General features: G+C 39.2%; 1 protein-coding gene across 3 annotated transcripts in view; it reads right to left on the reverse strand.

Annotated features, from left to right (window-relative positions):
* Nucleotides 1-27583, reverse strand: part of TMTC2 (transmembrane O-mannosyltransferase targeting cadherins 2) — a 534931-nt gene that overhangs the window by 302999 nt on the left and 204349 nt on the right. For 2 of the 3 annotated variants that reach the window (XM_036759984.1, XM_036759983.1), the window contains one exon: nt 25088-25658. The exons of the other annotated variant lie outside the window; for it this stretch is intronic. In XM_036759984.1, coding sequence (XP_036615879.1) covers nt 25088-25658 — 571 coding nt within the window. The remainder of the gene's footprint in view (nt 1-25087; nt 25659-27583) is intronic. 3 annotated transcript variants of the gene reach the window in all.

The raw sequence follows: 27583 nt of genomic DNA on the forward strand, positions 1-27583 counted from the left end.
CTAACTTTAAGATTCTGGGAGTCTTACTATTTGCAATTTTCCCTGCGGGCAAGAATCATATCTGACTATCTCCCCTAGCACTTGCACATAGCAAGCTAAATGCTTCTTAAATTTCAAGCAAAGAGACAAATTGCAGAGTTGGTTTTGTTTTTTCATCATTCAGTGATATAGACAAAGCCCCAAGGGAGTTAATTTAATCAAAGTGACAATCGGGCCCTTCCTCCATTCCCTTATTCTATCCCAGGTCAGTCTTAGCCCCATCATACTTCTGGAAGTGCAGGTGAGTACAAGACTGTTAGGACAACAATTTCTGGACCATTTCAGAGGTGGCATTTGCCACTTCCCTCCAATGTCGCCACTTGGGATAAAACTCTGGACATCACCACCAACTGTGGCTTTTCTTCACTATTCAGATGTCAACAATAATAGTGCTTACAATTTGCACAGGTGGGGAGGAGAAGAAGATCAACATTATTATGTCCACCTGATGTGAACAGGTCTACAAAAAATTATTTTTCATTGCAGTTATTATCTAATTATATATGTCATTTAGCCTATATATTTAAATATATATTTTATTTTAATTTATGGAATAAAATATGCATTTCTATAACATAGCATAATAAAAAGGTTATTACACATGAAATTGAAACTATTATGCACATCTTGCTATTTCTTTTAAATATATAATAAAGTTATAATGTAAATTTATTTTTTCCTTTTATTTCTTCCCTCCCCCCACCTGCCCTAGAGATGGCTACCATTAGACACAAATATGTATACATATATGTAAAGTCATTCTATAATACTTCCATTTATCAGTTCTTTCTCTGGATGCATATAGCATCTATATAAATGTATAACCAATATATTTCTAATGAAGACTGAATGAAAATACTAACTTTTGTAGGGCAACAATCTTCAGATGACACACTCATTCAATGTCTGTGAACGAGAATTTGACTATCTTATATAGTTAGCCATCTACTGTCTGATAAACAAATTAGTCCCAATTAATTAATTAGTCCCAATTATTCAGCTGGCAATTTGAAGTCAAAGCCAGCATTTCAATAGGAGATAAAGCCAACGAATTCTCCATGCATGCTTTTGAAGAACATCACAGTTTTAAGAAAGAGGAGAGAGGAAGCTTAAGCAGCAAGCCTAGTAAGTCTGATCTTAAGCCATGTATAAACCACTCATCTCTCAAGTCTGATTAGACTACTCAGTCAGTGGATACAATAAACCCCTAAAGCCCAATGTAATAGGGGATTCTGAATACCAAATTTTCATTGCCTCATGTTCAGTAAAAAAATATGCAGTGTAGTAGGTGTCGCTTAGAGGTGGAAGGAATACAAAATAAGAAGACAAAGCTCTCAGTCTCAAAGAGATTACCCTCTAGATAACATTTTATGTTTTCACATTGTATTTGGGGTATTAGTATTTTTCTGTGAGAGCTTTATATGATTATAGTGCCTTCTGTTTTAAAGACTATGGAAGTTATGTTAGAAATATGGGAAGTGAGGAATTTTTCAACATTTTGTAATGCAAAAAACCTCTGGAGGTAATTTATCCTTCCTGGAAACTCTCATCATATTGTCCAGCTCCCCTGGGTACTCATCATATTCTATTTTGCGTTATGATTTTTGCATGCCTGTTTTATCTCCCCTTACTAGATGTTAACTTAGGCCTGGCCTTCATCTTACCCATTTCTCTATCTGTTAGCATACTGCTACACATAGTAGACACCTAGGAAATGCTTATTCAATTTAATTGACTCAAATTTTATCTTTTTTTATTTTAGATTTTTTTTCCTTCAGTCTCATGGAAAATGACTTGCGTATGGAAATGAAGGATAATAACCCAAAACAGGGTTTTCCTTTTTCTTACCCCTATGAAAAATGTGGACTAAAGTCCATATGTGTAGAAGATTATACTTGAATACCATAAATTATCTTGTCTGAACACCAGCAACTTCAGGCTGATGCTTTGATAATTTAAATCTTCACCAGCCAACCCATTTTCAATTGGCTTTTCTATAATTGCTCCTTCCCTGATAATTCACCTCTAATGTACATTTAATCCTGGAATCATCATCAATTTCTAAGTTAGAATTTCTACCCATTTAGTATTTACTCGAAGAGTACCAATATTATGGTCTCAGTTAGATGTTCAGAAACTTCATTAATATTTAGGGAAAGCATGGCAGCTATTGCCCTGAAATCTTTAGCCTCTGAGTAGCCTGCAGATCCAGCAACAGTGACTGAGCATCTGCCAAGCTGAAAAATTTATCTCCTTCTGCTTCCCCCCTCATCTTTGATGCAATAATACCTAGGGTGGACCACCTCCACTTTTAATAGTCTAAATCAGTCAATGAGCATTCATTAAGCCAATATGATGTGCCAGGTGATGTGTGCTAGATGACATGTTTAGTGATAGTTACCACCAAAGGGATTAACCCTAATGGATTGTTGTTGTTCATCCTTCATCCTCAGAGAGGACCAATGACATCAAGAGGGTGATGTCTTGACTTGCAAATTGGATTGGATTGGATTGAAGTGAGACAGAGTTATGCAAAGTCATCAGCCTCATTCTCTCCTCCAGAATCATCAGAGTTGAGTAGCAAGACACAGGTCAAGACCACTAGTGATGGCGCCATTTGCAGTGGGAGATCTTGGCTTTAAGCTAAAGTCTTTCCTAGGTCTCAGCTTGTCTGAGACATTCCCATGTCTGAGACATGCCCATTCAGTAATTAAAGGCTAGCTAAGAATTGAGGCAAAAGATGGCCTAGTTTGCCTTCATAAAAGAATCAATCTGGGAGAGGAAGACTCAGAGTTTCTGACCATAACAGAAACAATTGCTATTTACACTCACTCTGAGCCATCAAAACTCAAAAACTGAGCCACCCTATTTGGAAAAGATAGAAGGAAAGAAAGGAGGGTGGGGAGAAGGAATCTGCCTGTGTAAACTACTTTGCTTTAAACTTTAAGTTTATGTAAGAAGAGGTAATTAAATTCCCCTTTCAAGACTGTTCCCTTAGTTAGAAAATGAGGATGCTGACTGATAGAATTTCACACGCCACCACCCAGTTAAATTGTCTGTTTTTAAAAGGAAAACTATCCATTTAGTGGAGGCTAAGCAAGCTGAAAGTCCTCAAGTTTATTCATTATTACCGTGTTAGGGGCGCTCTGGACCTGGGCCTCCTGAAAGGGTAGTGAGACGCCAGGGAGTCTGGACCTGCTAACGCAGCAGTGCCTGTGTGGCTTCTGTTACGTCAGTACCGGGGCGGCTCCAACTGGAAGGGCTCCACCTTCGGGGAGGAACTGGGGAGGAGCTAACCCGAAACTCCCAATATAAGGAGCACCCCAGAGAGGGTCAGTGGGATTTTTGTGTAAGATTTCTGGTACGCCATTGCAATAAAACTGCTTGTCGCATTCCGGTAGCTGCCTGGTGATTCTCCTCTCGCGTCCCCCAGGAGGAGCCGGAGACGTCCGAAGACCCGTGGGCAGGGTGAGTGTGAGGCGGTAGTCGGGGAGAACGGGGTGCTATTGTGGGGCACACCCGTCCGGCCGCCGACAGCTGGCGCCCAAACGTGGGGCTTGACCAGTGAGGCCGCTCCTGCTCCCAATAGATAAGGGGAGCGGAAGACCAGGCAGAACCCAAGGAGACAGGTTGAGCCCTTGGGATGGGACCGAAGGTCTGTAAAGCCCGTGTTGAGCCGGAGGACAAAGGCGTACTCGCCTGCCAGATCTACAAGGTCTGTAAGGAGCAAGGCGTTAGAATTCATATAAAAGCATGTAGAGAGTGGGTGGAGAAAGTTTGGGTAGTTAGCCCGTGGTTAGAACACACGGGGGTAGATCTGCAGAGATGGGGTTTGGTGGGCCAGCAAATGGCCTCTTACCATAAAACAGACCCCACATTCTTAGACCCCAAGGATTTTGCGATTTACTCGGCGATTGGGGCTGCCCTATCGCCCCAGCCACCCCCTATACGGGACGAAAGGGGGGCCCAAGTAGGGGCATCCCTGGCAGGCTCGGATGATGACGATGAGGAAGAGAAAACTCCCGAGCCAAAATCCATCTACCCTTGGGAGGCTTTACAGCAAGGCAAAGAGGACTTCCCATGTCCCCCTCCGAGGGAGGGGTTGTTAGCAGCCCCCAAAAGGAAGGAAGAGCAGAACTCCCTAGGCAAAGGAGGTGCTTCTTTACCGCCTCGGCACCTCTTCAAAGAGGGAAAAGAGGAACAGACAGGCTGGCATAAGTGGGAGGGAACTCATGAGTTCAGGGAGAAGGAGGAAGGGGCCACTGCCCTGCTGGCAGAGATGACACTGGGGCCGCGGAAAGGCTTTTCGTTCAGTACAAAGGGTGCAGCTGCAGCCCGGCCCCCACAGAGCCTGCTGTCCTTCAGCCTACGCCAGGCTGTGAAGGACGGGGAGGATGTAGATTGGGCAGAGTGGGACTCCCCGCTGGCACTACCGGTGCTGATAGAAAATCCAGGCGATATAGACGAGGACAGATATCACCGACCTGTTCCCTTTAAGTTTATTAAAGATTTGAAGGAGGCAGTCCAGAAATATGGCCCAGGCTCAGCCTATGTACAAAAGGCTTTAGAATCATCCTGCCTTACGCTCCCCTGGACCCCATTCGATTTTCAGGAAGTTGCAGAGGCGATTTTTGAGCCCGCCACGGCAGTAGCCTTCAAGGCTTACGTCCGTAGGGAAGCGCAGAAGTTTATTACAGAGCATAATATTGCAGACGAGCAGGATGCCTTAGACATGATTTTGGGACAAGGACCTTATGTGTCTTTACAACACCAGTTAAATTATGACGACCTGGTGAGGAGGGCAGTGAATACCTGCCACATTAAGGCCCTCCAAAAATTAGGCACTCCTGGGAGCAAGGTCTCCTTAACTTCCCTCAAGCAGAGGAATAATGAATCACCTCTGGACTTTATTAGCAGGGTGAAAACAGTAGTCCATGCCACCTTTGGCAAGACGGGCGCAGCACCACCTCTGATAGTGCAGTTGGTGAAGGGAGGGCTGTTACCGCAATATCGTGCAGCGCTTGCATCGCTGCCACATAATCCCTCCCTTGATCAAATTATTGAAAAAATGATGGATTTGCCACACCGAGACCCTATGACCATGATGGCTTCATGCCTGGAAAAACAAACTCAGTTGATGGCACAGTGGGGCGGGAATGGAAGGAGGCTTACTTGCTTCAACTGTGGGAAAGAGGGGCATATGAAGAACGCTTGCCGTGCGCCATTTAACGGCATTAAATGCTTCTCATGTGGCAAGTTAGGGCATGTAGCCAAAAACTGTCGTTCCATGCTAAGACCATTGGAACTATCCTTACCCAGTCAAACTGCCATTTCTGAAAATGAGATTTTAAAGAAAGAGTTAGATGCCTTGAGAGCCTTTTGTGATTCAGTTAAGCAAGATAAGATTAAGCTCCAAAATGAACTGGCCCATAAGGTGGCAGTATGCAAAGCTTTGGCATTAGAATGTGAAAGAGTCAAGGAGGATTCTGATGACCAGATAAAGCAGTTGGAGGATGCTTTAAAAGATGTGCAAAAGAGAATGTATGATTCAGAAGGTAAAATAAAGCAAATGCAGACTCATTTTCTTGCTCTAAAGGAGCACTTGACGAATGAAGCAGCTTCAGGAAATAACAGATTAACAGAAGAACTAAGGGAGCAATTGAAAGAAATGAAAGCAAAATATGAGGGAGCTTCTGCTGAAGCAGGAAGGCTAAAGAACCAAATCAAAAGAAATGAAAAGTTAGTAGAGGAATTTAAAAGGGATAAAGGGAGACTAGGAGAAGAAAATAAGCGACTACAGAAAGAATTTAGCATGTCTGAAATAGAGCGAGAGAAGAGAGGAAGAAAAGCCTTGGAGATGGAAGGCCAATTAAAGGAGTTAGCAACAAAGTTGGCCCTCTCCATCCCTACGGAAAAATTTGAAAACATGAAGAGCTTACTATCAAATGAAGTGAATGAGAAAGCAAAAAAGTTCGTAGAGATGGAAAGGGAATATGAAAAATCACAGGCTGAACTTAGGCAGTTAAAGAGAGAACTTGAGAACTATGAAGCTAAGCTTTCTCAACATGTTAGGCCAGAAGAACATGAACAACTTAAAGACAAATTTGAACAAAAGTCAGGTGAATTTGGAAAGAAGATCACTGAGTTAACTTTGAGGAATCAGACATTACAGAAAGAACTTGAGAAGGTTGGTTCAGATAATAAGCTACTAAACCAACAGTTGCAGAACTTAGAGATTGAGATGCTGAACACAAAGCCAATGAATGTGACACAAAAGTATAAAGAAAGAGAAATGGAAACTGAGAAACTTAAGCCACGGATCAGGCCACATTCATAAGAATCATATACAAGATGGCCAAGATCAGGGGTGTACAATCACTCCCCGAATTACAGATGTGGCTACCGGAACAGAGCAAGAGGAGGAATTTGCACACTTGGTAGACTCCAAGGACAAGATACCAGAAAAAGGCAACTTAGCATATGGTCCGAAGGAAAGAATGAAGTCTTCTTTGGCCCCTTCCCCAACTCCTCACTTTCTGAAGAAGTTAGTAAAAGAAAGCTGTCTCTTTAAGAGACCAGCCAGCGATCTGCCTCTGATCATCTTAAACGCAGGGTCTCCACAACCCCAATAAAGCATGGCACCTGGCCTCCGTTACATCAGAGGGCCAAGCAATTTGTGCATAGGATTCAAAATCCTCTCTGTGTTTTTTGTCTCTGTGTCTGTGTGCTGTATCTGTGTTTCTTTGTGTGTGTAACCTGACACCCTGTAATGTCCACTGTCTCTTTCTCTCCCTCCCTGACTCCAGTCTCTTCAGAGGAGCGGGAGGGCAGGGGGGGAGAGCAGGAGAGAGGAAAATGTCTTCTTGTTTAACGGTTTATAGTTGTTGAAAATAATGCTCTTTCTTTCCCTCTTCATCCCAAATCTGGCCAATTTGGGATGTGAGGAGAGATAAGAGAGGAGGCGGGGACCTTTTCCCTGAAATTTAAAGAAATGTGTTACTCCTGATTTGATGCTTAAGATAAAGTCAGAATTTCTCATACCATTTGGCACTAAGGCAAATTTGGAAAATGCATAAGGAAGAGACACTCTGAGTCTCCCAGTATGAGGAGAAAGGGACATGGTACCACTGGATCTTTTCCAGAGTCCCACTCACCTTAGACTGGCAAATTCAAAGCTCTCACTTCCAAAAAAGTTTTTAAGGAGTGAACACAGAAGTAAAATTTACTTGAGAAAATTAGAACCATTAAGATCTTGATTTAGCAGATTCTGTTGTAAAGAAAAATCAGTTTATAAGACAAAAGATATTCTGTATCCCCCTCCAATCCGTAGACTCCTTGGGGGGCTAAGAATTCCAGCTCTATGTCAGAAGTATATACAAAGATGTTTTAATTCCTGTGTGGTGAATGAGAATCACCATGAGACTAGTATAGATAAAAAAGTTGGAAAATATTTAATGACATAACGGTATTAAATCTATAGAGTTGATAAGTACTTTTCAATCTACAACTACAGAGATCCTTATGTGCAATTTAGTGACCCTCATTCCTGTTTGAATTTGAAACAAGTGGTTTAAAGCTTCCAAAACAGAGAAATGAAAGCCAAACGTGAAAGCCAATCTGAACATAGTGTACCCAAAGGACTGTTACTGACTGTTACTGTAGTCCTGTGAAACAAAAATACTTCTTCGGATAGGAATTATCTCCATAGATATAACCCAGTCCGCCCGGGTGAAAACATTTCTAGCTCGCTGTGATTTTCCTACGTTTGCTACTTGGAAAGTTTAAAGTGATTCGTAAATATACAATAGAGAGTTGGCTTCTTTTCAAAATAATTGCCCTGTGTACAAGCTGCTTTTTCTTATTTAGGCCCTTTTATTCTGATGTGCCTTTCCCCTAAAAGTCCTCAAATAAATTAAATCATAATACATAGAAACTGTAGAAATTAAAATACAACCCCTATAAGAAGGTAAAGATCTCTCAGGGACCCCTCAATAATTCCTTAGACCTTTAATTCAGGTGCTGGACTCTGCAGCTTCCCAGCACCTTCCCCCCTTTCAGTCCACAGCCAGGCTCTGCAACTATGAGGAGAAGAAAAGCCTCTATGCTTGGTAAGCCTAATGTATGTAATGATTTGGGAATGCAGTTAATGTCATCTGAAATTTTTCTATTGTACTTCTGAATTGTAGTAAAATTCTCCTACGTTGTAAAATTTAAGTGACTAGATATGAGATTAGACAAAGTGATCTTTAATTTGAATTTTGGTGAAACTACAAAATGAAAACAATTGTGTAAAACTGGTTAAGTTACTTTCTCAGCCTTGCTAACCCTACCTTGTTAAGATCACAGCTAAAACACTTCTGCCAGCACTTAGGAAACTTGTAAGATTGTTAACTAGGTTATTTGGGATTACTGTTTTAGTGTTAAAAACCAATTAAGTTCTGAAGAGATAAAAGAAATTGTGTCACCCACCTTTTGACCTAGATTTGTGGGTGGGTTCTATTAAATTTTATACGAATATTGATTAGGGTAAAGATGTTGCTTATTATGAGTTGTTATGATTGCTGTTCAATTAATTATCAACCCCCTCTGCCTGGAAGGGAAACCGACTATACCTTCTTAGCAATGTTTCAAATTTCTTAGGGCAAAAGAAGTAGTTAGAATACTGGCCCAGTACATTTTAAACCGATCTAATTATAATACGTGATTGCAAACTATTTGTAAAACTTTCCCAAGAAAAATGTGAAGGGAACTTAGAAATTCATATTCGAATAATTGAGAAATTTATTAACTATATAGCCCCAAGAAAATTCTATTTACTGTAGTTTGCTGTTCAATAAGGGAATGGTGGTGGAATCCATTCCCAGGGATGTTACAAAGATCGCATAATTGTAATAAGATACATGCTATTTAAATGTAAACTGTTTTAAGTTAAAAATAATTGCTTTATATTAATTTTATGTGGATTTTCTTCAATGTGAAGTTTTGGTAATGAGATGAATGATTCTCTGTCTTAAGCAATTTGGGGTCATATCTGACTGCGGTGAAGCCACCAAAATGGAAATTAATTGGTCTTGGTTTTCAAGTTTTAATGGATGATAATTATGGTTTTTTTTGATATTTTGTTATACGTCTCAAATTTTTCAGCTATATCATCTGTGTTGTTAGAAACGCAATTTCTTTTATAATCTAACTGTTATTCGGTTCCGAATTGTAATTTGAGAAATCTTAAATTACCAAATTTTGTCTTTAATTGTTTTGCTATCATTTGGGAAATTTGTGAGATCATTAATTAAGCTATTGATGTTGTTGCTTAGAGATAGTATTTACTATGGTGAGTTTAGTTTTCCTTTTTTTTAATTATGTGGAGAAGGTGGAAATTAATAATATCAGGATAAATTATAAGCTGTCTGAGAAAGAGAGATTTTTTATGAAGGAAAGTTTTGTGCACTCCTTTGCATAATTTTTGGTAAGACTCGACCTTGAATAAGTTTGCTCAGGGGAACAGCAACAGATAGCACACAGAGTTCTCTGTGTAACCCCTTCCTAGAGACCATGTTGCTTCTCCTTATTTTGTAACATTGCCAAGGCCCTTGGAAACTCTCTGCACTCTCTGCACGGGCAAGGTCATCAGCCCAGAGAAAGAACTTGTTTGAGTTATGTAGGTCCTAAACAATGCACTTGACTTGCTGAGGAACTGAATGTACAATAGATGGAAAGGATTCTAATATTTGGCTTTTACACTGGGATAAGTTTAACGTAGAGGATGAAAGATGTTTAATTAAATCCCTTATATATGTGAGTCCTATTCTCATAAAACAAAAAGGGGGAGTGGTGGGTAGGCTGACCCATGCGCAGCTCGCTACAGCTACCTTTACTGCCCATTTTTTATTACTGCCAATTTTTTATTTTTTACGATTTCGTGATGATGGCCTCACGCCTGCGCTAAAATATTATGCTGGAGGCCGGTGTGAAAGACAGGAGCCGGGCCAAAAGGAGACACCGCCGCCAACTGCGTGCCTTCAAGGCAGCCCGGTCTGGTGGAAAGATGAGAAAGGGGTGTGGCACGGGCCGGGGAGGGTCGTAATTGGAGGGAGAGGGTATCTTTGTGTCTCCACAGATGCCACAGGAGAACAAATCTGGGTGCCCATCCGCCGGGTCCGTGAGGTTGCGCCCCCGTCGACGCCCCAGGGAACGGAGGCCGCGGCGGAAAAACAGGACCGTCCAGAGAAGGAGGGCTGCCTTGAACAGTGCCCTTAGCTGCCTGCTTGCCATGATCCAGTTGGCGACCCCATCCACATCTGCTCCTGCCATCTTGCCACCCCTGGCAGTGAATCCTACGCACTGGGCCATTACCCCGAATCTCTGTGTAACCCCTATTCCCTACAATGCCTCCCAGTATGCACAATTAGAGACACTTCTTATAACACTGCCACTAATTTCACAACTGAACTGCATATGCTAGATGAGGTCATTGCGGCCATACAGAATGCCACTATACAATTCAATGGCGACTGGGAAGAGAACTATACCAACGCTAAGGCCTGGTGGGACACTCTCAGTGTCCACCAGTTGCTCCAATGGGCCTCCATTGGAGGACTTGTTCTCATACTAGCCTTTCTTATCTGTCTGTTCCTGCCCTGCTTGATTTCCTGTATGATTGGGGTTTTGCACCGCTCCTTAGAAGCTGTAAAAGCTGATGTCATTAAACAAAAAGGGGGAGTTGTTAGGGGCGCTCTGGACCTGGGCCTCCTGAAAGGGTAGTGAGACGCCAGGGAGTCTGGACCTGCTAACGCAGCAGTGCCTGTGTGGCTTCTGTTACGTCAGTACCGGGGCGGCTCCAACTGGAAGGGCTCCACCTTCGGGGAGGAACTGGGGAGGAGCTAACCCGAAACTCCCAATATAAGGAGCACCCCAGAGAGGGTCAGTGGGATTTTTGTGTAAGATTTCTGGTACGCCATTGCAATAAAACTGCTTGTCGCATTCCGGTAGCTGCCTGGTGATTCTCCTCTCGCGTCCCCCAGGAGGAGCCGGAGACGTCCGAAGACCCGTGGGCAGGGTGAGTGTGAGGCGGTAGTCGGGGAGAACGGGGTGCTATTGTGGGGCACACCCGTCCGGCCGCCGACATTACCGTACCTCTAAAATGCAAAAAATTAGACAAGTACCAAGTAGTTGTCATAGGCACTGTCTAACACCAGTGCCTTTGGGGATGGATCAGTTGTTAGGGCTCACAGGGTGTCCCAGATTTAGAGATGAAAGGAACCTTGGAAACCATCTAATCCAACTCTGTAATTTTGCAGATGAGGTCCACAGAGGTTAAGTGATTCAGCCCAGGTCCATGTTTTATCTTTCCTTGATCCTAATTCATACAGTAGATTAAGCAGATGAAAGATCATGTAAATCATAAAATTCATTTGACTTGTAAGTGGTAAGAGGCAGAACCAGGATTTAAACCCAGGCCCACTGACTTCAAATCTCTTTCCACTGAATTACATTTTCTCCTAACCTGTCAAAATTACTGACATTATAATTTTACTTAGAAATTATTGCATTTTAAATTTTAATAAGAAAAACAAGGCTCAGGGAAGTAAACATAATGAAAGAGTACCTCTGAAAGACAGGTGAACTTAAAAACAAAATCCTATTTCCTGCAGATTTGAAATGTTCTATGCCAGAGAAAAAAATCAAAGCAACTATAGTAGAACCTTTCCTTTATGGTTTGAGTTTTGGAATGGGAATAAATCCTGGCCCTCTCTCCCAGTATTATACCCAGTTTACCCTATGTGCTACTTCTGTTTTGGTGAGCTGAACGTCTTTCGGTTAAATTAACATTGTGACAAGACTTATTATAACAGTGACCAATGAACTACAAAATAAAATTCGTTCTTTCTCCCCAACTTAATTAAAAGATTAATTCTTTTTCTTGTTGCTTCAAGGATAGCATCAGTAGGATACAGTGGAGAGCACGCTGGCTCTGCAATCAGTCGACCTGAGTTCAAATGATTGAATCGAGTGATTCTGAGCAAGTTATAACCTCCCTAAGCCTCGCTTTCTTTATATATAAAATGGTGAAGTTGGAAAAGATGGCCTTGAATAGCCCTCAAGCTCAAGATCTTTGATCCTATCATCAGAGACATATATGACTAGATAAAGACTTGGTCTGACCACATTGCTTGAGAGGGAAACAATCAATAGTCACCATATTCCATTGTTAGCAAGATGTCAAGTAACTACAGGAAGGTCCCCAGGATGTTACATAGATCCCCTTTGTGAAATTTATGGGAGGGAATGAACAAGAATCACATGGGTTGTGATCTGTGTCAATGGCAGGAATACTCCTCCAGAAGAAAAAGATACCATGTCCATCTAAGTGTTGTAATATAAATGGTGATAATTATAGAGCCTACCTCAAAGATTATTGAGGGAAGCAGGAGAAGCGATGTATGCAAAGCACACTAAAGGTTTGAAAGCCCTACTCCAGCATAAGCTACTATTATTGTTAAGGTAATATTGGTCTTGTGGTTTCACAAGTGCCATGGAACTGAAGCTTCTCAAGGTTCCATAGTTGTAAAGATTTCTTCTGGCTTGATGCTTAACTATTCAAGTACATAATGGATGCCACATACAGTCAAGGTCTCTGTAGTAGATGTAATTGGTTTGTATCTAGTTATGTTTATAAATATCCCAACGGTTATTCTGGATAAATTCCCAATTCACTCCTTTCCAATGATGAGATGAGTCACCGAATCAATACAAAAAGCTCCTCTTCATTTTTCTAATTGTTGCTCTGCAGTCTTCTATGACTGTTAGATTAATCTTAAGTAAAGAATGATGACCACATGTGACAGGCTCATTATAATCAACTCTCTAAGATCAAACAGCAGCCAAATAGCAACATGGGGAAAAAAAACATGAGCCTGATCACATCTTACTTATTTGATTGCCTGGAATTCAAACAATAAATACGCAGAAAGGGGGTCCTTTGGAACTGAGACACTGACTTTATACCCGAGCCACAAAAGAGACTCATAATTAGTGAAAGAGACATGTATTAAATACAGATTCTATGCCATTTCACTTGATGGCCAGAGTTATAATCAGACCAACAGAGCATATAGGAGCCATCTGGGTACTGCAGAGCTATAGACAGAAACTCAGACAACAAGGACATAACCTTTCTGCCATGACATAATCATAGGCTGCTGCATACCACCATACCATGGAGGTGATCTGCTTACTACCATTTTAAGGAAAAGAAACCTGAGTTCAATGAGGTTGAAATCTGGTTTGGTTTATGCGGGGGAGGGAAGGAGGGCATGTTTTGTTTTGTTTAAACGTTTTTCAGGGGGGAGCAGTTGTCAGAAAAGGACTTTTAGCATAAAACAGTATCTCTTATAGCTTATCAGTGCTGAAATGAAAGTACCAATTAGTACAATAGTACAATTAGCTGTCTTGTTGTTTCTATGGTTATTGTACTTTTCATTTAAGAACAAATGAAAGTGGACAGGTGACTTGAGCCTAAATTCTTGGACTCAGATCTGTATTTAAATTCCTGAAGAACATTATCAATACACTGGAGAAGTCACCATTTTCTTAGTAATCCTGTTGTTTCTGGCATTTGAGACATGACCTTGACTACTAGGCAATGAGGCAGGATTTTGTAAATTTTGCAGCCAAAATCACCTGGAGGTAAAACTCATAAAACACTAGCTGAAAGCTCAGTAACCTGATAATCATGGCTCCCCACTTAAAGAATCTGATCCCTTTAAGGCAGCAAGATGTGGGAAATTGAGTATGATGAGGTAATAAGCAGGCTGGGCATATAGTGAGAGGCAAATAGCAAAGGGAATTCAAATAGCACTTATTATTTATTAATAACAAGGGCTAATTTGGGTGTCATTTTCACTGATTGTATTTAGAATTAACTGGCGGATATTTAGTGCTGAGGAGGCATTTAGTTCTGTACTATTACACAGACTTTTTCATTATGGTCCTCTGGCATTAAAAGAGTATGCATCACTGAACTGTGTTTTAAATAAACCTACATAAATTTGAGCATGGTTTGATAAAGATGAAAAGAAAAAAAAAACAGGAAGACATCTGAATGTCTTCCTGTTTCCTTAGGCAGGAGTTTAGAGCAACATTCTATAGCATTGATGAGAATTTAAAACATATGCTATCATTCAATATTCAATATTTTTTAATTGCAGAATGATATATCAATCTTGAGCCAGATTCTCAATTAACTGGACTTCAACTTCTCACAGAAGGAAGCCCTACACATGTTTTTTTCTTCGTACAGATCAGCATTGGCCTTTTCCCAGTTCCCATTGAAACAGAATAGACTCCACACATTTAAGTCCCTTGAACTATGAGGAATTCAGAAATAACACAATGCTCACAAGCTACACACACCATCACAACACTCTTTATTTAATGTTCCATTTCATCATAGGCATTTCAACAATCCTCCTGACATTCTCTCTGAGCCTCTAGTAACTAGAAGACTAGAATTATGTAGACAGCAGTGAGAAATTTACTATGTAACTTTGTTCTATCATCTTCAAATTATATTTAAAATATTAGGAAGAAGAAAAAAAATGTTCATATAAAACTAGAGATCGTTCCCTAAACTATAAAATGAGAAGGATTCCCACCTTTAAGAATCTATAAATCCTATTAAAAAGAAAAACAACCTTGTCTCAGCAGAACATAAAACGGGAGTGTAAGTCATGAAATGGAAGCCACCATGCAAAAGACTACATTCTTGGTCCTTGGACTCCAAAGAGTTAACTTGAGTTATCATCAAAAGACAATTCGTTCCTTTGTCCTTCAAAAAGGTAATATTTAGACACATAATTAAAGGATTCTTAGGCTTAAAGAGGCTTCCAGAAGAGGCAAAAGTGATAAATCCTGGCAAAAGGACCTTCGGCAAGCAGTTAATTAAACATCAAAGTTGACATAATGAGTGATGGGAATTTAACTCTAGTAAAAGCACTTGTACCTAGGAATGTTCATTCCTTCAAATCATGCTTCAAACTGAACTTCTTTGTTTAATCAACCACAGACAGTGAGTAGTTAAACATTTTATTATTATTTTAATAGAGTTCTTTTCTTACATTTGTGGCAATATGGATAGAATTGTGTTTAAGAACTCTTAGGTTCTATATCTAAGCCTAAAGAAAATTTTTAAATAGTAGACAAAATTCACAGGAAGATTTAATTAGTGCATAGACTACCAGAAATGTGCATCAGAAATAGTGCATAGACTACCATGGACTATGAGCTTTGTTAGCCAATTTTGCTTAATTAGTTATTTTTGTTGAATGGGGAGGAGGTATGAGAAATCAATAAAATGGAAAAGCAAAAAGTACTAATAATTATGATAATAAAATATAAATAATTACCAAGCTTCTATATGACTTACCCTGAAAAATGCAGAATTATTATGTAATAGTCAACATCACCAAATGTGATAGCACAACATAAAAACAAAACAAAACAAACAAACAAAAACATGGAAACTTGTGGTTATCATTAGGGAACTTGATAGTTTCTCGATTTTAAATTTAAAAAAAAGATCTAAGATAAATATAAAAAAGTCCTTCTAAGAAAGTGATGTGTTAAGAAATATTGTTTTACTAGTTGTTGCCTTTTGAATTGAAAGATGTTTTTGACCTTCTAGATTACTGGCATTACTACCCAGTTAGCAGTAATTGGCAGTATTCTAAGATGCAGACATCCACGTCATGAATACAAAAGGCTACAGTGAGTTTACTAGGAGAAAACTCAAATCTGTTGATAAATTATAATATGTAGTTAGTCTAACCTTGTAATTCAAAAAGGCGTAAGAAAGCAAACCAAAAAAAACCCTATAATCATCCTCAATGTATCTTGCTATCCAAAAAGCCGAACAGAATCAAGGTAAAAAAGGTAAGCTGAGGAAACTCAAGATAATAATACTATTAGGACTCTTAGATGTGCCTTTAAATGGCATGAAAAATCTGTTGATTGTAGAAAAGCAAAAATTCACAGATACACCACCTTTTATGGAACAACTGACAGTGTGAAGTCATGGATTTGAGGAAAGAAATAGGTTATGTTTAATTGTCTACCTATTATCTCCAATGGCTATCTCCAGTGCTTTTTTTTAATTTATTTTTTTTATTTTTAGTTTACAACACTCAGTTCCACATGTTTTTGAGTTCCAAATTTTCTCTCCCTCTCTCTCCTCCCTCCTCCCCTGCCTATGATGGCATGTAATCCAATATAGGTTTTATATCTCCAGTGGTTTTAATGAAGAAATTATTTCAGGATCATCTCTCAATCAATTGGAGCTCTCTGACACACAAGAAGCAAGACTACATGCCATGGAGCATTCAGATAGAAAGGAAAACCCATTTCCTCAGACATTCAAAACATGATAAATCAAAGACAACCAGGCCTTCAAAAATAATTTTCTAGACTTGGACTTGCCCCCATCTCTGGAGTCTAAACGGTATAAAATTCATGTAATACTAGAGATAAAAGTAAACTACATTCATCATAGACAGCCTCCATTATTCACATCTTTCTGAGCAATCAAAAAAGGGTCTATTTCTAGATAAAATGACTAGTTTATTGAAGTGGTAATTCTTCTTCTCTCTCCTTCCTTCACTCCTTCATTTAGTTTCTCTGAAATGCTACCTGCACAATTTAATTTTAAGTAAAAGAGTATGCGGGGAAATACACAACTTGGCAGAACCCATAGCAAAATAAAGACCCTCCTTTGGAAAAAAAACAAACAAATCTGAAATCCTAAAAATGAAATGGTTTCATTTTCTGCACTCTACCTTGAGTTAATGTTAAAACTGTTCATTGGCTTTGAAATTTTCTTTTTTACCTGTAATTGAATAAGTGATTATGAGGCTAATAAAGAAAAAAAGATGTTTTCATAATAAAACTGTTAACAGATGTTAAATAAGTCTTGCAAAGAGCCTCTGGGCAAACAATGATTGATGTTGGGTGAATAATGAAAAATGCTGATTTCACTTATTTTATTACCTGTGTACCTCCTGGGGTCAAGGAAGACTTGTAAAAACATTTGTGGGCTGATAAAAGTGGAGTATTTCTTTGCAAGGCTGGCATAAGTGCATTTAAGATTTGCTTTTTTCCCCTCGTTTCCTCTCCATTTAAAACTAGAGCAAGTGAAAGCAATTTAATGCACACTAAAAAAGTGGTAAATATTTGTGTGATAGAAGATCATTTTCCCATTTCTTTCTGACACTATTCTCTCTAATGCCCATAACCCAGGAGTGAACCTCAAATTTTATGATGGGATTTACAGAAAAAAGCTGGGATTCAATATACAGAATTTTGCTTAAACAGCCAGCATTTAAAAAATACACCTACTAGATGTTCACCCATTTCAGAATGGCTAAACCTATTTTGGCACATAGATGTAATGGAATATTGCTGCACCATAAAAAATAATAAATGTGAAGAATACAGAGAAACATGGGAAGACATGCATGGCATGATGCAGAGAAGTAAGCAGGATAACAGTAATCATAATGAGGACAGCAAAACAGAGAGAAGGAAAAAAAGACTGAAAAATAAATCAAAGACAAGAAAGTGAACACTGACTAATTATAACAATCAAGCATGGCCAAAAAGAAAAGAGGAGGAAATGTACCTCCCTCCCTCCTTTGCAGAGATGGGGAACTATAGGCATGGGGAAAAAAATTATACTGTCAGACTGGGTGAATATTTTGCTTTGTTTTCTGAACTCCTTTCTGTTCTTCCATCTTTTTTTAATTCTTTCTTAGAAGGAATGGCTCTATAGGGAAGAGAGAGAGGGAGACATATGGGGGGGGGTGACAAAAACAAAGCTCTCAGTTTTTCAAAAAGGATCTTTATACTACACAAAATGATGAATACCTTTATGAATACTCATTTTTGATACTCTTGATTTCTGAGCCCCCATAAAAGTTAAAGCATATTACAAATAAATATAACAAAATATCATACAGTAAATAATATATGGTATTATCATTATTAAGAACACATAGTTCTTCAAGGGAACAATTATTATTAATTAGTATTATTATTGGAAAATCAAAACTAATTTTTTTGGTTATATTTGACAGACCATTTCTGATACATACTGACTGGTCTACGAACAGTATCTGGCACATAGTAGGGCTACATAAATGCTTTTGCCCTCCTTCCCTCCTTGTGTGACTCTAGGCAAGTCATTAAATGTCTCAGTGCTCCAGACAACTCTATAACGCAGTAAGTGGAAGAAAATATTCACCCCATCACTGGGAGCAGTTTCCTTATCTGAGAGTTCTCTATACAACTAAATCTCGGGCCCTGCCCCTTCTATCCCACTCTTTGATAATGAAAAGCAGCATGACTGATTAAATAGACAGCCACACTCAAAATCAGGAAGTTTGTTACTATTTCTTATTATATTATATTGTCTATTATATTATATTATACATTAATATAATTATATATTAAATTAATATATTATATTGTATTATTTATAATTTATTATTTATTTGTGGTTTATTTACATTAGTTATTATATTATTTGTTTGTTTATAGTTTATATTGAGTTTATTAATCGCTTCTGTCACAAATTGGTAAAGCATAACACTTAACCAGGAAATCTTTCTATATGCAGGATAGTTGCTGCTCTACAGCAATGAGAAGTATCTTCTCATCAAAACTGTCTGATAAAAAAGAAATCAGAAGTCTATATTCCCCCACCACCACTATATTTCCCCATACACTTTGATAATACTTTTAACTATATCATTATATGTGTCTTCATTATGTGACTTCTCAAGTCACATTATTTTATGTAACAAATAATTGGCATCATTTTCATTTGGTGATTTTTCAGCCTTTTAAACTACAGCTCATGGAGACACGGATTTTGTGAAACAGGGGATGGACAAGAATCACATTGGGTGGTTAGGCATAAGTAGGTGGCAATACAGATTCCTGATGAGAGCAACCATATCACTGAAATCCTAGATTTATTTATCATCTCTAAGAATCAATATAATAGAGTAAGATTTTCCAAACTAAAATTTTCAAAAGGGTGAAATTTTCCAAACTACTGTAAAGGAAGCTTAGGATGAATATTATGGTACAGCTGGTTATCATTGGCTTATGTAACCTGGGAGCTCTAATTCCAGCTTGAGAAGTAGTGCCTTGGTTTGAGACTAGAGTCCTGAATCTGAAGTCCTTCACTCTTACAAATTTTCCAAATTCCACTCAATTTTATTTAGCCCAATAGGTGGTGGCATTGTGCACAGAGCACAGGACCCCGAGTCAGGAAGACCTGAGTTCAAACTCAGCCTCAGGCACTTACTAGCTGAGTGACCCAGGGCAAATTACTTAAACCTTTTTGCCTCAGTTTCCTTATCTATAAAATAAAATGAAGAAGGAAGTGGCAAACTACTCCGGTATCTTTGCCAAGAAAACCCCGAAGGAGGTGACAAAGAGGCAGACAATTACTGAAAAATGACTAAACCACAACAATGATGGTCAGACCTACACTTTAGGAAAAGCATTTTGACAGCTGGGTGGAGAACTGACTGGGTTGAGGAGAGATTTGAGTCAGGGAGACCAACCAGCAGTCAAAGCATGAGGTAATGAGTCTCTAGGGAGATAGTTGTATGAATCGAGAGAAAAAAATAGATAGATAGATAGATATACACACATACATGCACATCTTTATCTAGCAAGCTATATGCATAGAGTAGGTCTGTATGTATATGTATATATGTATACACATTATATACACACACATAGATATGATATTCTGAAAACAGAAAGGACAAGAGTTGACCAAAAATTATTATATATGTGAGGTCAGTGCCGGTAAGGAACTGAGATAGTAATAGAGAAGAGGGAAGCATCTGGAAGAAAAGATCTAGAGTTCTCTTTTGGACAGGTTGAATTTAAGATGTCCAAAAGGCAGTTGGTCATAGAGAACTGGAGGTTAAGGCTGAATAGAGAAATCTAGGAGTTGTCTGCATAGAGCTGATCACTGGAGGAGTGGAAGAAGCTTTCCCCTCATTTCCTCTTTTAACACTGCTTTTCATTTCTTTGGATCCTACAAATCTAATAGTATTTGGAAATTCTCTATAACTGGAAGTGCAGAGTGGGTTCAACAGGAAATCCCTATTAACCAGGAATGTGGACAAATTTCAGAGGAGAAGGGCTGAGATAAATAAGCAGATAGAAAATCAGGTTAGTGAGGAAAGAGAAAGGATAAGTTCAGATATTTCTGTCTACCTGAAAGCATATAGTGGTTTGGAAGCAGGTAATATAAAGAACAGCATGGAGATGATTGGGAAGGAGCACGGCATGGTAACTAGAAAGTCAGATTTGGAGAAAGGACACCTTGGTTTCAGGCCCTGCCTTTGAGCCACACTGACAGTATGTATGTCCCTACACAAGCCATCATTTCAGTGGCTGAGAAAACTCTTTAAGTATTAAGGTACAGAACAGTTAAACTCTCTATTCTGATGAAATCACAGTTCTTGTCTCCTTCCCCAGTCCCACAAACAAATGAAAAAGTGGACGATTTATCTTTTTTAACTAAGCTTTTTCTGGTACAAGATTGAGAAGGCCTGACCACACAATAGTTTGCCTAAAAAAGATGGGGGAGGGGGACACTAGACTGCAGGGCTAAGATTAGTCGGCTGTATAATATCTCAACCAAAAAAAGCTGATTTGAATTCAGGTTACATTAGAAGAAGCCTAATGTCAAAGGCTAAGGAGGTGATAATCCTAGTGTTCTCCTCTCTCTTCAGATCAGATACATTGTGTTCACCTCTAAGTGCCATATTTTGGGAAAGACACTGAAAAGATGCAGAGTATACAGAGAAAGGCAGAAAGCTTGAGTCAACCTTTGAGTTCATGGAAGGATTAAAAGAAATGGGGATGTTTACCCAGGAGATGAAATTTAAAAGCTGTCTTTCAGTTTTTAAAGGATTGTTATGTGGAAAAACAATTAGGTTTTGCTCGTAGCTGTTTTCTCCCACTGGTGAGTTCTTGCAGGAGCCTCCATTTTAGGGAGGGGACCTAGAACAGCCACCCCTCATTCTCTGGACTAACCTACTATGCCCTCCTACCACATCTACCGCTTTCCCCAACACCCTCCAATTTTCAGCTCTCTTTTTGGATGTTAGCTTCTCACATCAGAATGTAACATCCTTGAGGGAAGGGACTGTCTTTCTCTTTGTTTATTTCTATCTTTACTGCTTAGCACAGTGGCACATAATAAATAATTAATAAATACTTATTGACTGACTTCCCTGAAAGCAGAACTTGGTAGATGCAGAGAGGCAGATATAATCTTGAAGCAAAGGAAGTCTTGCAATAATGATTTTAATAGAACTCAAGCCTCTTGAGGGCAGGAATTATATCATTTTGTCTTTGTATCACCAGGGCTTAATAAAACTTCTGGCATAGAGTAGGTACTTAAGAAATGCTTGCTGGATTAATGAAAAAAAAAGCGTACCAAGCAACAGAATAGGCTACCTCAGAAGATGGTATGCCCCTTTCCATACCCCACACTGGAAGGCTTAAAGCAAAAATTCAGTGACTGTTGGGTTTGTAACAGAGGTGACTGTTGTTTATGCCTGGATTCTAAGGCAGGTTTCTGAGATTATGTGTAGCATAACTGATTTAAAAGAAATAGAATTTAAATTTCATTTCTATGTGACTTGTTAGTCCAGGGATGGATCATATAATTACATAATTAATTACGGAAAAATTTTCCGTATGCTTTTAATATGCAATTTAAACAGAATACTGCACACCTACTCCAGTATACCCACCCATATCTGTAAGCAGCAGGAAACATATTAAAGCTGTTTTTTTTAAATTGTCTAGTTCACCTTAATTTATTATAGAAATGAGGCATCTAAGAATCTGAAAGCTTAAATTCACACAACTAGTTAACAGAAAGCTGGGACTGGTATTCAAATTTCCAAAGCTCAACTAAGTGGTCTATGTACTACAAGCTGCTCCTTCCCTGCTACTGCCCCCTAATTTATGACAAAGAGCTATGAAACCCATCTTTAGGTAGCTAGGTGGCCTAGAGGAGAGATAGTTCTACTTAGAAGTCAGGAAAGTCTGAGCTTGAATTGTTTTATTACCCTGGCCAAGTCACTCAAGACATTCTCACAGACTAATTATACTAACTATCTCACAGGATTATTTGTGAGAATCTAATGATGTAACATATTTAAAGTGCTTTGCAAGCCTGGAAATACCACAGAAACCTTTTTCATTATTTATTATCTTTAATAAAAATTATCCTTCCAATTGTTTTAATTATCTTCATCATCATGCTCATCACCCTTAGAATCCATCATTATTTCTAAAGGAAGTCAGTTTCTCCATAGCTGGAAACCCTCTTATAGGCAGCCTAAAAACTGCAAAGCTAGAATTCTGTAGCATTAATCAGATTCATTTTCAAAGTTACCAATTGTTAAACTGGAAATCTAGCGGAACAAATTTCCTCTCAGGGAGCTAACATCTGTATGTGAACTGTTGGGGCTTTTCCTGCCACTCATTTGGCAGCTACCATATGCTACCTTAGATACCATCGACTTATCTCCCCACCTTGACCCTGTCTCTTCAACTAGATTGCAAACTTTCTGAGAGTATGCAATGCAACGACCATGCCTTTTGATATTCCCATAACCAAGCAGAGCACCTTGCATATATAATGGATGGTCAGTTTCTTGGTGATGTTAGTTGAAGGAAAATAAATCTCCCCCGGAATCTATTCATAAGAATGATTTAAAATTGAGATCTGATATTGCGGAAGACGTGTTCCTTGCATTTCAACCAGGGTTTTCTTCTAAAGCCTCAGCATTTCATTGAAATCACCAAATCATTCGATACTTGCTATTTGAGCTTCAACTAAAAAGGCAATGCTTCCCCACAGAGTAGGAACATAAAAATGATTATTGTACCTGCTAGGTGGAAAAATTAGCAATTTTGATTTTTTTTAAAGCATTAAACACTTCAGCTTTCCCCCCTCCAATTCCTTTCCTTCCTTTTGATTTCCTTCCATTTCCATTTCACTTCCAAGTGAACCTCAAAATCTGGGCAGAAAAGAATATCAGCTTCCTCAACACCAATCAAACAGCAGCTTTCTCAAGGCATTCTTCCAGAAGCATAACTCTCTATTCTAGTCTCCATGGAGGGTAGAAAGGGGGTGGAATAAGTTTGCCTAAAACATGACGGGGGTTTGAAAACATCTGCCAAATGTCAGACTGTACTGCAAAGGTGAATTTATTCTCGATTCAGTCCTTGGCCAGATTCTCCTACAACTTTATAAGCAAATTGTTCGATAAGTACAGTCAAAGAGTTTGCATAGTAGCCAAGGGCTCACAAGACTTCTAAAACAGTACTGTATTTGAAGGCATTTGGGAAAACAGGGAAAGGAAGCTGTGATTAGCCTCAGCTAATGGACAAGCTAACACAGATACTTTCAATTGTGACTTTCCATTCTCTGAGACCAGAGCTAAGAAAAAGGAAAATCGCATTTTGTTTTGTCTGGACTTGGCATCTCTGCCAATAAAGGCTGTTAGCAACTCACCCAGCATCCTACGCAGGTTGACCTCAAGAGACGCCTGAGTTAAGTGATTTTCCTAGGGTCCCATAGCCAGAAGGTGTTGGAAGACAGACTGGAACTAACATTTTCATGACTCCCGGGCCAATACTCTGGCCATCTGATGCCATCTTGCTCCTCTACCAAACTTGGATTCAGAACTTGAATTGGAATCCCACCTTGGACATCTACTAAACTGTGTTACTTTGGGCAAGTCACATCTTTCTCAGGCTCAGTTTCCTAATATGAAAATTGTAGATTATCTCATAGTAATGCTGTGACAACCAAATCAAATTGGATCATATATGTAAAGCAATCTGAAAACCTTAAAGTGTTGATCTATGCTGGTCTTTACATCAAAGCAGTGATTGAAACATTAGTATGAAGATCAGAGCCGTCAGGAGGGAACATCTACATAATATCCACCATGCCCACATTTGGAGTTAGAGCTGTGGGATCTCATCCAATCCAAAAAAACACTTATTAAGTACCAATTAAGTGCCAGGCACTAAGCTAAGTACTAGGGATGTATTAGTGAAAAGAAAGACATTCACTTCCTGCCCTTAAGGAGCTTACAATCTAAAGGGATAGACAACACACAAAAGGCAGGATCCAGCCCAGCTCTCTACTGCACCACTTACTTGCTCTAAACAGAGCAGGAAAAGAGTGGAATCTTCCTCTTAGCTCTCCTTGACCAGATATTGAAGAAGTATTTCTGACATACATGCATGGTAGGTACCTTTGTTGTGATTTTTTATGGCATGAGGAACACTGAGGAAAAGGGACATGAATATGGGAACTTTTCATTACGAAGGACTCACAGTGTGAAAATTTACTCTATCAATGTAGACTATAAACTGTCTGTAATTTAGTAGATAAATCCTGGAGAGACATAGGGGTTAAATAACATGCCTAGAGTCATGTAGCCCTTAAATTTGGTGACCTGAACCTACATCCTCCTGACCATAAGCCCAGCACTCCATCTACTATCATATAATGCCTCCAATGGAGATATAAAAGAAGTCATAAACTCTGAGTTTGTGTCAATAATGGGACAAATATATACTAACACTGCATATTTATTCAGCATTTTAAGAACCAAATAGATATCAAATATATTTGCTATAAGATGAATATAAACAAAAGTGGTTTTCCCAGTATGAAATCTAAGTTAAAGCAATGAGTGAACAAAATTGATCCCAGCAAGGCAAAATTAAAGCAATTAGTGAAGAAAACCCATTGTATTGAAAGGTCTCAATGATCCTTTTATTTTTCCATGATAGAAAAAAAAGAATTCTTTGGTAATTCATTTTACATCCTGTTTGAAGAGCTGCAAATATGCCCATTCCTTATCTGGTAGCTGACCAACCAATTATATCCCTCAGTAAGCCAATGACCCAAGAGCCAACACTCACTTACTTTGTAAATAGAAGGTATGATCTGGTCCATTTTCAGTCTGTGAAAGACAAAGACATCGTAAACCGCCGACACGGCCAGTACAGTCACACCTTGTTCCTTCCACAACATACTGCACCCAGCGCAGAGTCCTGTCCCTAGGAACCAGCCCCAGGTGCTCAATGAGTAACCTCTGGTGGAGCAGTGCTTCACATAACACAGCAAAGAAAGCAGGAAGAAGAAGCTGGCTCCCACGTCGGCCCTTCCCACGACACCTGCCACTGCTTCTGTGTGAATTGGGTGGGAGGCAAACATTAGGCCAGCGATGAAGGTCCAATGTCCATCGCCAAGGAGAATCTTGGAGAAGCTTGTGAAGAGGCCGGTGACTGCTGCATGCAGCAGAACATTGACAAGATGGTAGCTCCAGGGGTTCAAGCCTCCAATGGCATGATTAAAGCGGAAAGAAAGGGTACAGAGCGGTCTATAGGACTTGTGGCTGCCACTATGGGTAAGAAGAGTCCCCCAAAAATCATTGTAGAATATGTGCGTCCATGGCGTTTCTGGGAGAAGATCCTGATTAGTCTTGATAGCTCGGCTAAAAAACAAAATTGTTTTTTAAAATAGAATTAAAAATAAAATACATTTTAAGTGGGAAAAATGCAGTGACATTGTTACATCATTCCCTTAGCTTTGATGCTGTGTGCTAAATGACATGATGCTTCATTTTAGCAGGGCTGTGGCTATATAGAATGAATATTAACAAAGGTGGCCTATGTTGTCTAATTTTAGAGGTACTACAAAAAATCACTAGTACCCCAAGATAATCTTCCCCACAGTATTACTGATATGGGACATTTCACATTTACACATTTATTCCATTCACTAAGGGTATTGTTCCATGTTGAAATGCAATTATCCCTAAGAGGGGAAAAATATTAAATCTTATCAATTGCTTATGCCTATCATAGAAGAGACCTTAGTGATCCCCTAGTCCAAATCCCTCATTTTACACATGAGTAAACTGAGGGTCAGAGGTCTGGATGATTTTCCCAAGATTATGTCAGTAATAGTTGAGGCAGAGGTGGGATCTGAACCCAGGTCCTCTGACATCAAATCTATCTTCATGTGAATTAATTTATCAGGTTTTTTTCCCCTGAAAATGAATGTTAGTAAAAGTAAAAAATAAAACAAAAAAATACACAATGGTGAGTAAGGAGTGCTGAGGTAAGGGAAAACAGAAAGAATATAATCCACTGGAGTGGATCCCTTGTCCCCTTCATTTTGTTTGTTTTCATACTTTATATGCCTGTCTTTCTTGATAACTCCAACCCACAGTGACCTTCCCCTTCTAATTTCCTACAGCTTTTTCTGCCCCTGTGTCCTATTTGGACCTTTTCCTTGCTACTTAAATGTTCCATGTGTGTATGTGTTTTTTGACTCCCCAACTAGATTTCGAGGTGCTATAAGGCAGCGACTACGCTTTATGCTTTTCATATTTTCTGTACAGCACCTTGGATAACACAGCGCACGTAGTAAGCATTGCCCCAGCAAACACCTGATAGAAGCAGTGCCAAACCAAAGAAAACTTGCCTGCTTCCCAATTTGCTTTAGGCATGAATGCAGAAATCAGTCCCTAAGACGACAGATATGGAACAGATTTCGAAACCTTCCAGTTAGTAAGTGTTACCAGGACTTGAGCAGAAGTACTAACAGGCCTTCAGAGCATGTGTGCTGTTAAAGTTTCCATCATTATTTTGCAAACATCTCTTCTCACCTCCCCACCCCTGTCCATCCTACTGTAAGCTCTTTGAAGGCAACAGCTGAATGAGTTATTTTTTCCTTTATCACCGTATCCTCAGCACTAAGTCTGCATTTAGAAGGTGTTTGATCAACATTTGCTGACTTGAATTCTCAAGTAATCTTTTCCCACCACCATTTATACAAAGGTCAATCAGATTTTATTTGAAGGCACACACACACACACACACACACACACACACACACACACGGATCTAGATACCTGAAAATATTTTCCCCATTGGTCTGTCCATGACATTATCCCCATGTTTTTTGTTTCCATTATTAAAATAGATTAAGGTAACAGGTTTAGAGCTAGAAAGGACCACAAAGTTAGTTGTGTCTAACACCTTCAGAAAAGAAAACAGGCTGCAGGTGACTTCTTCAGTGTCACACAAGTGCTGAAACCATTTTTTGACTAATACTCAGATAACTGACTGCTACTATATTTTAACAGTTGGAGTTTTGAATTTCATTTTTCTATGCAAAGTACAAGAGTTACATGTCTCTGATACATTAAATATAAGAGGAAGATTCAAACCCAGGTCTTCTGACTCCAAGTATAATATTCTTTCCCTTGCAGCATGTGATTAGAAACCAAAGTGTCTTCACTTGCCTTCAGACCAAGAAGGCTTTGAGAGTTGCCATCAGATCAGAATGTCTGCTGGTTGGGAGCCCTCTACTAAGTAACTAGCATCTTGGGGGCAGAAGAGATGGCATGTA

The sequence above is a fragment of the Trichosurus vulpecula genome, chromosome 5 (assembly GCF_011100635.1).
Source record: "Trichosurus vulpecula isolate mTriVul1 chromosome 5, mTriVul1.pri, whole genome shotgun sequence".
NCBI lineage: Eukaryota > Metazoa > Chordata > Mammalia > Diprotodontia > Phalangeridae > Trichosurus > Trichosurus vulpecula.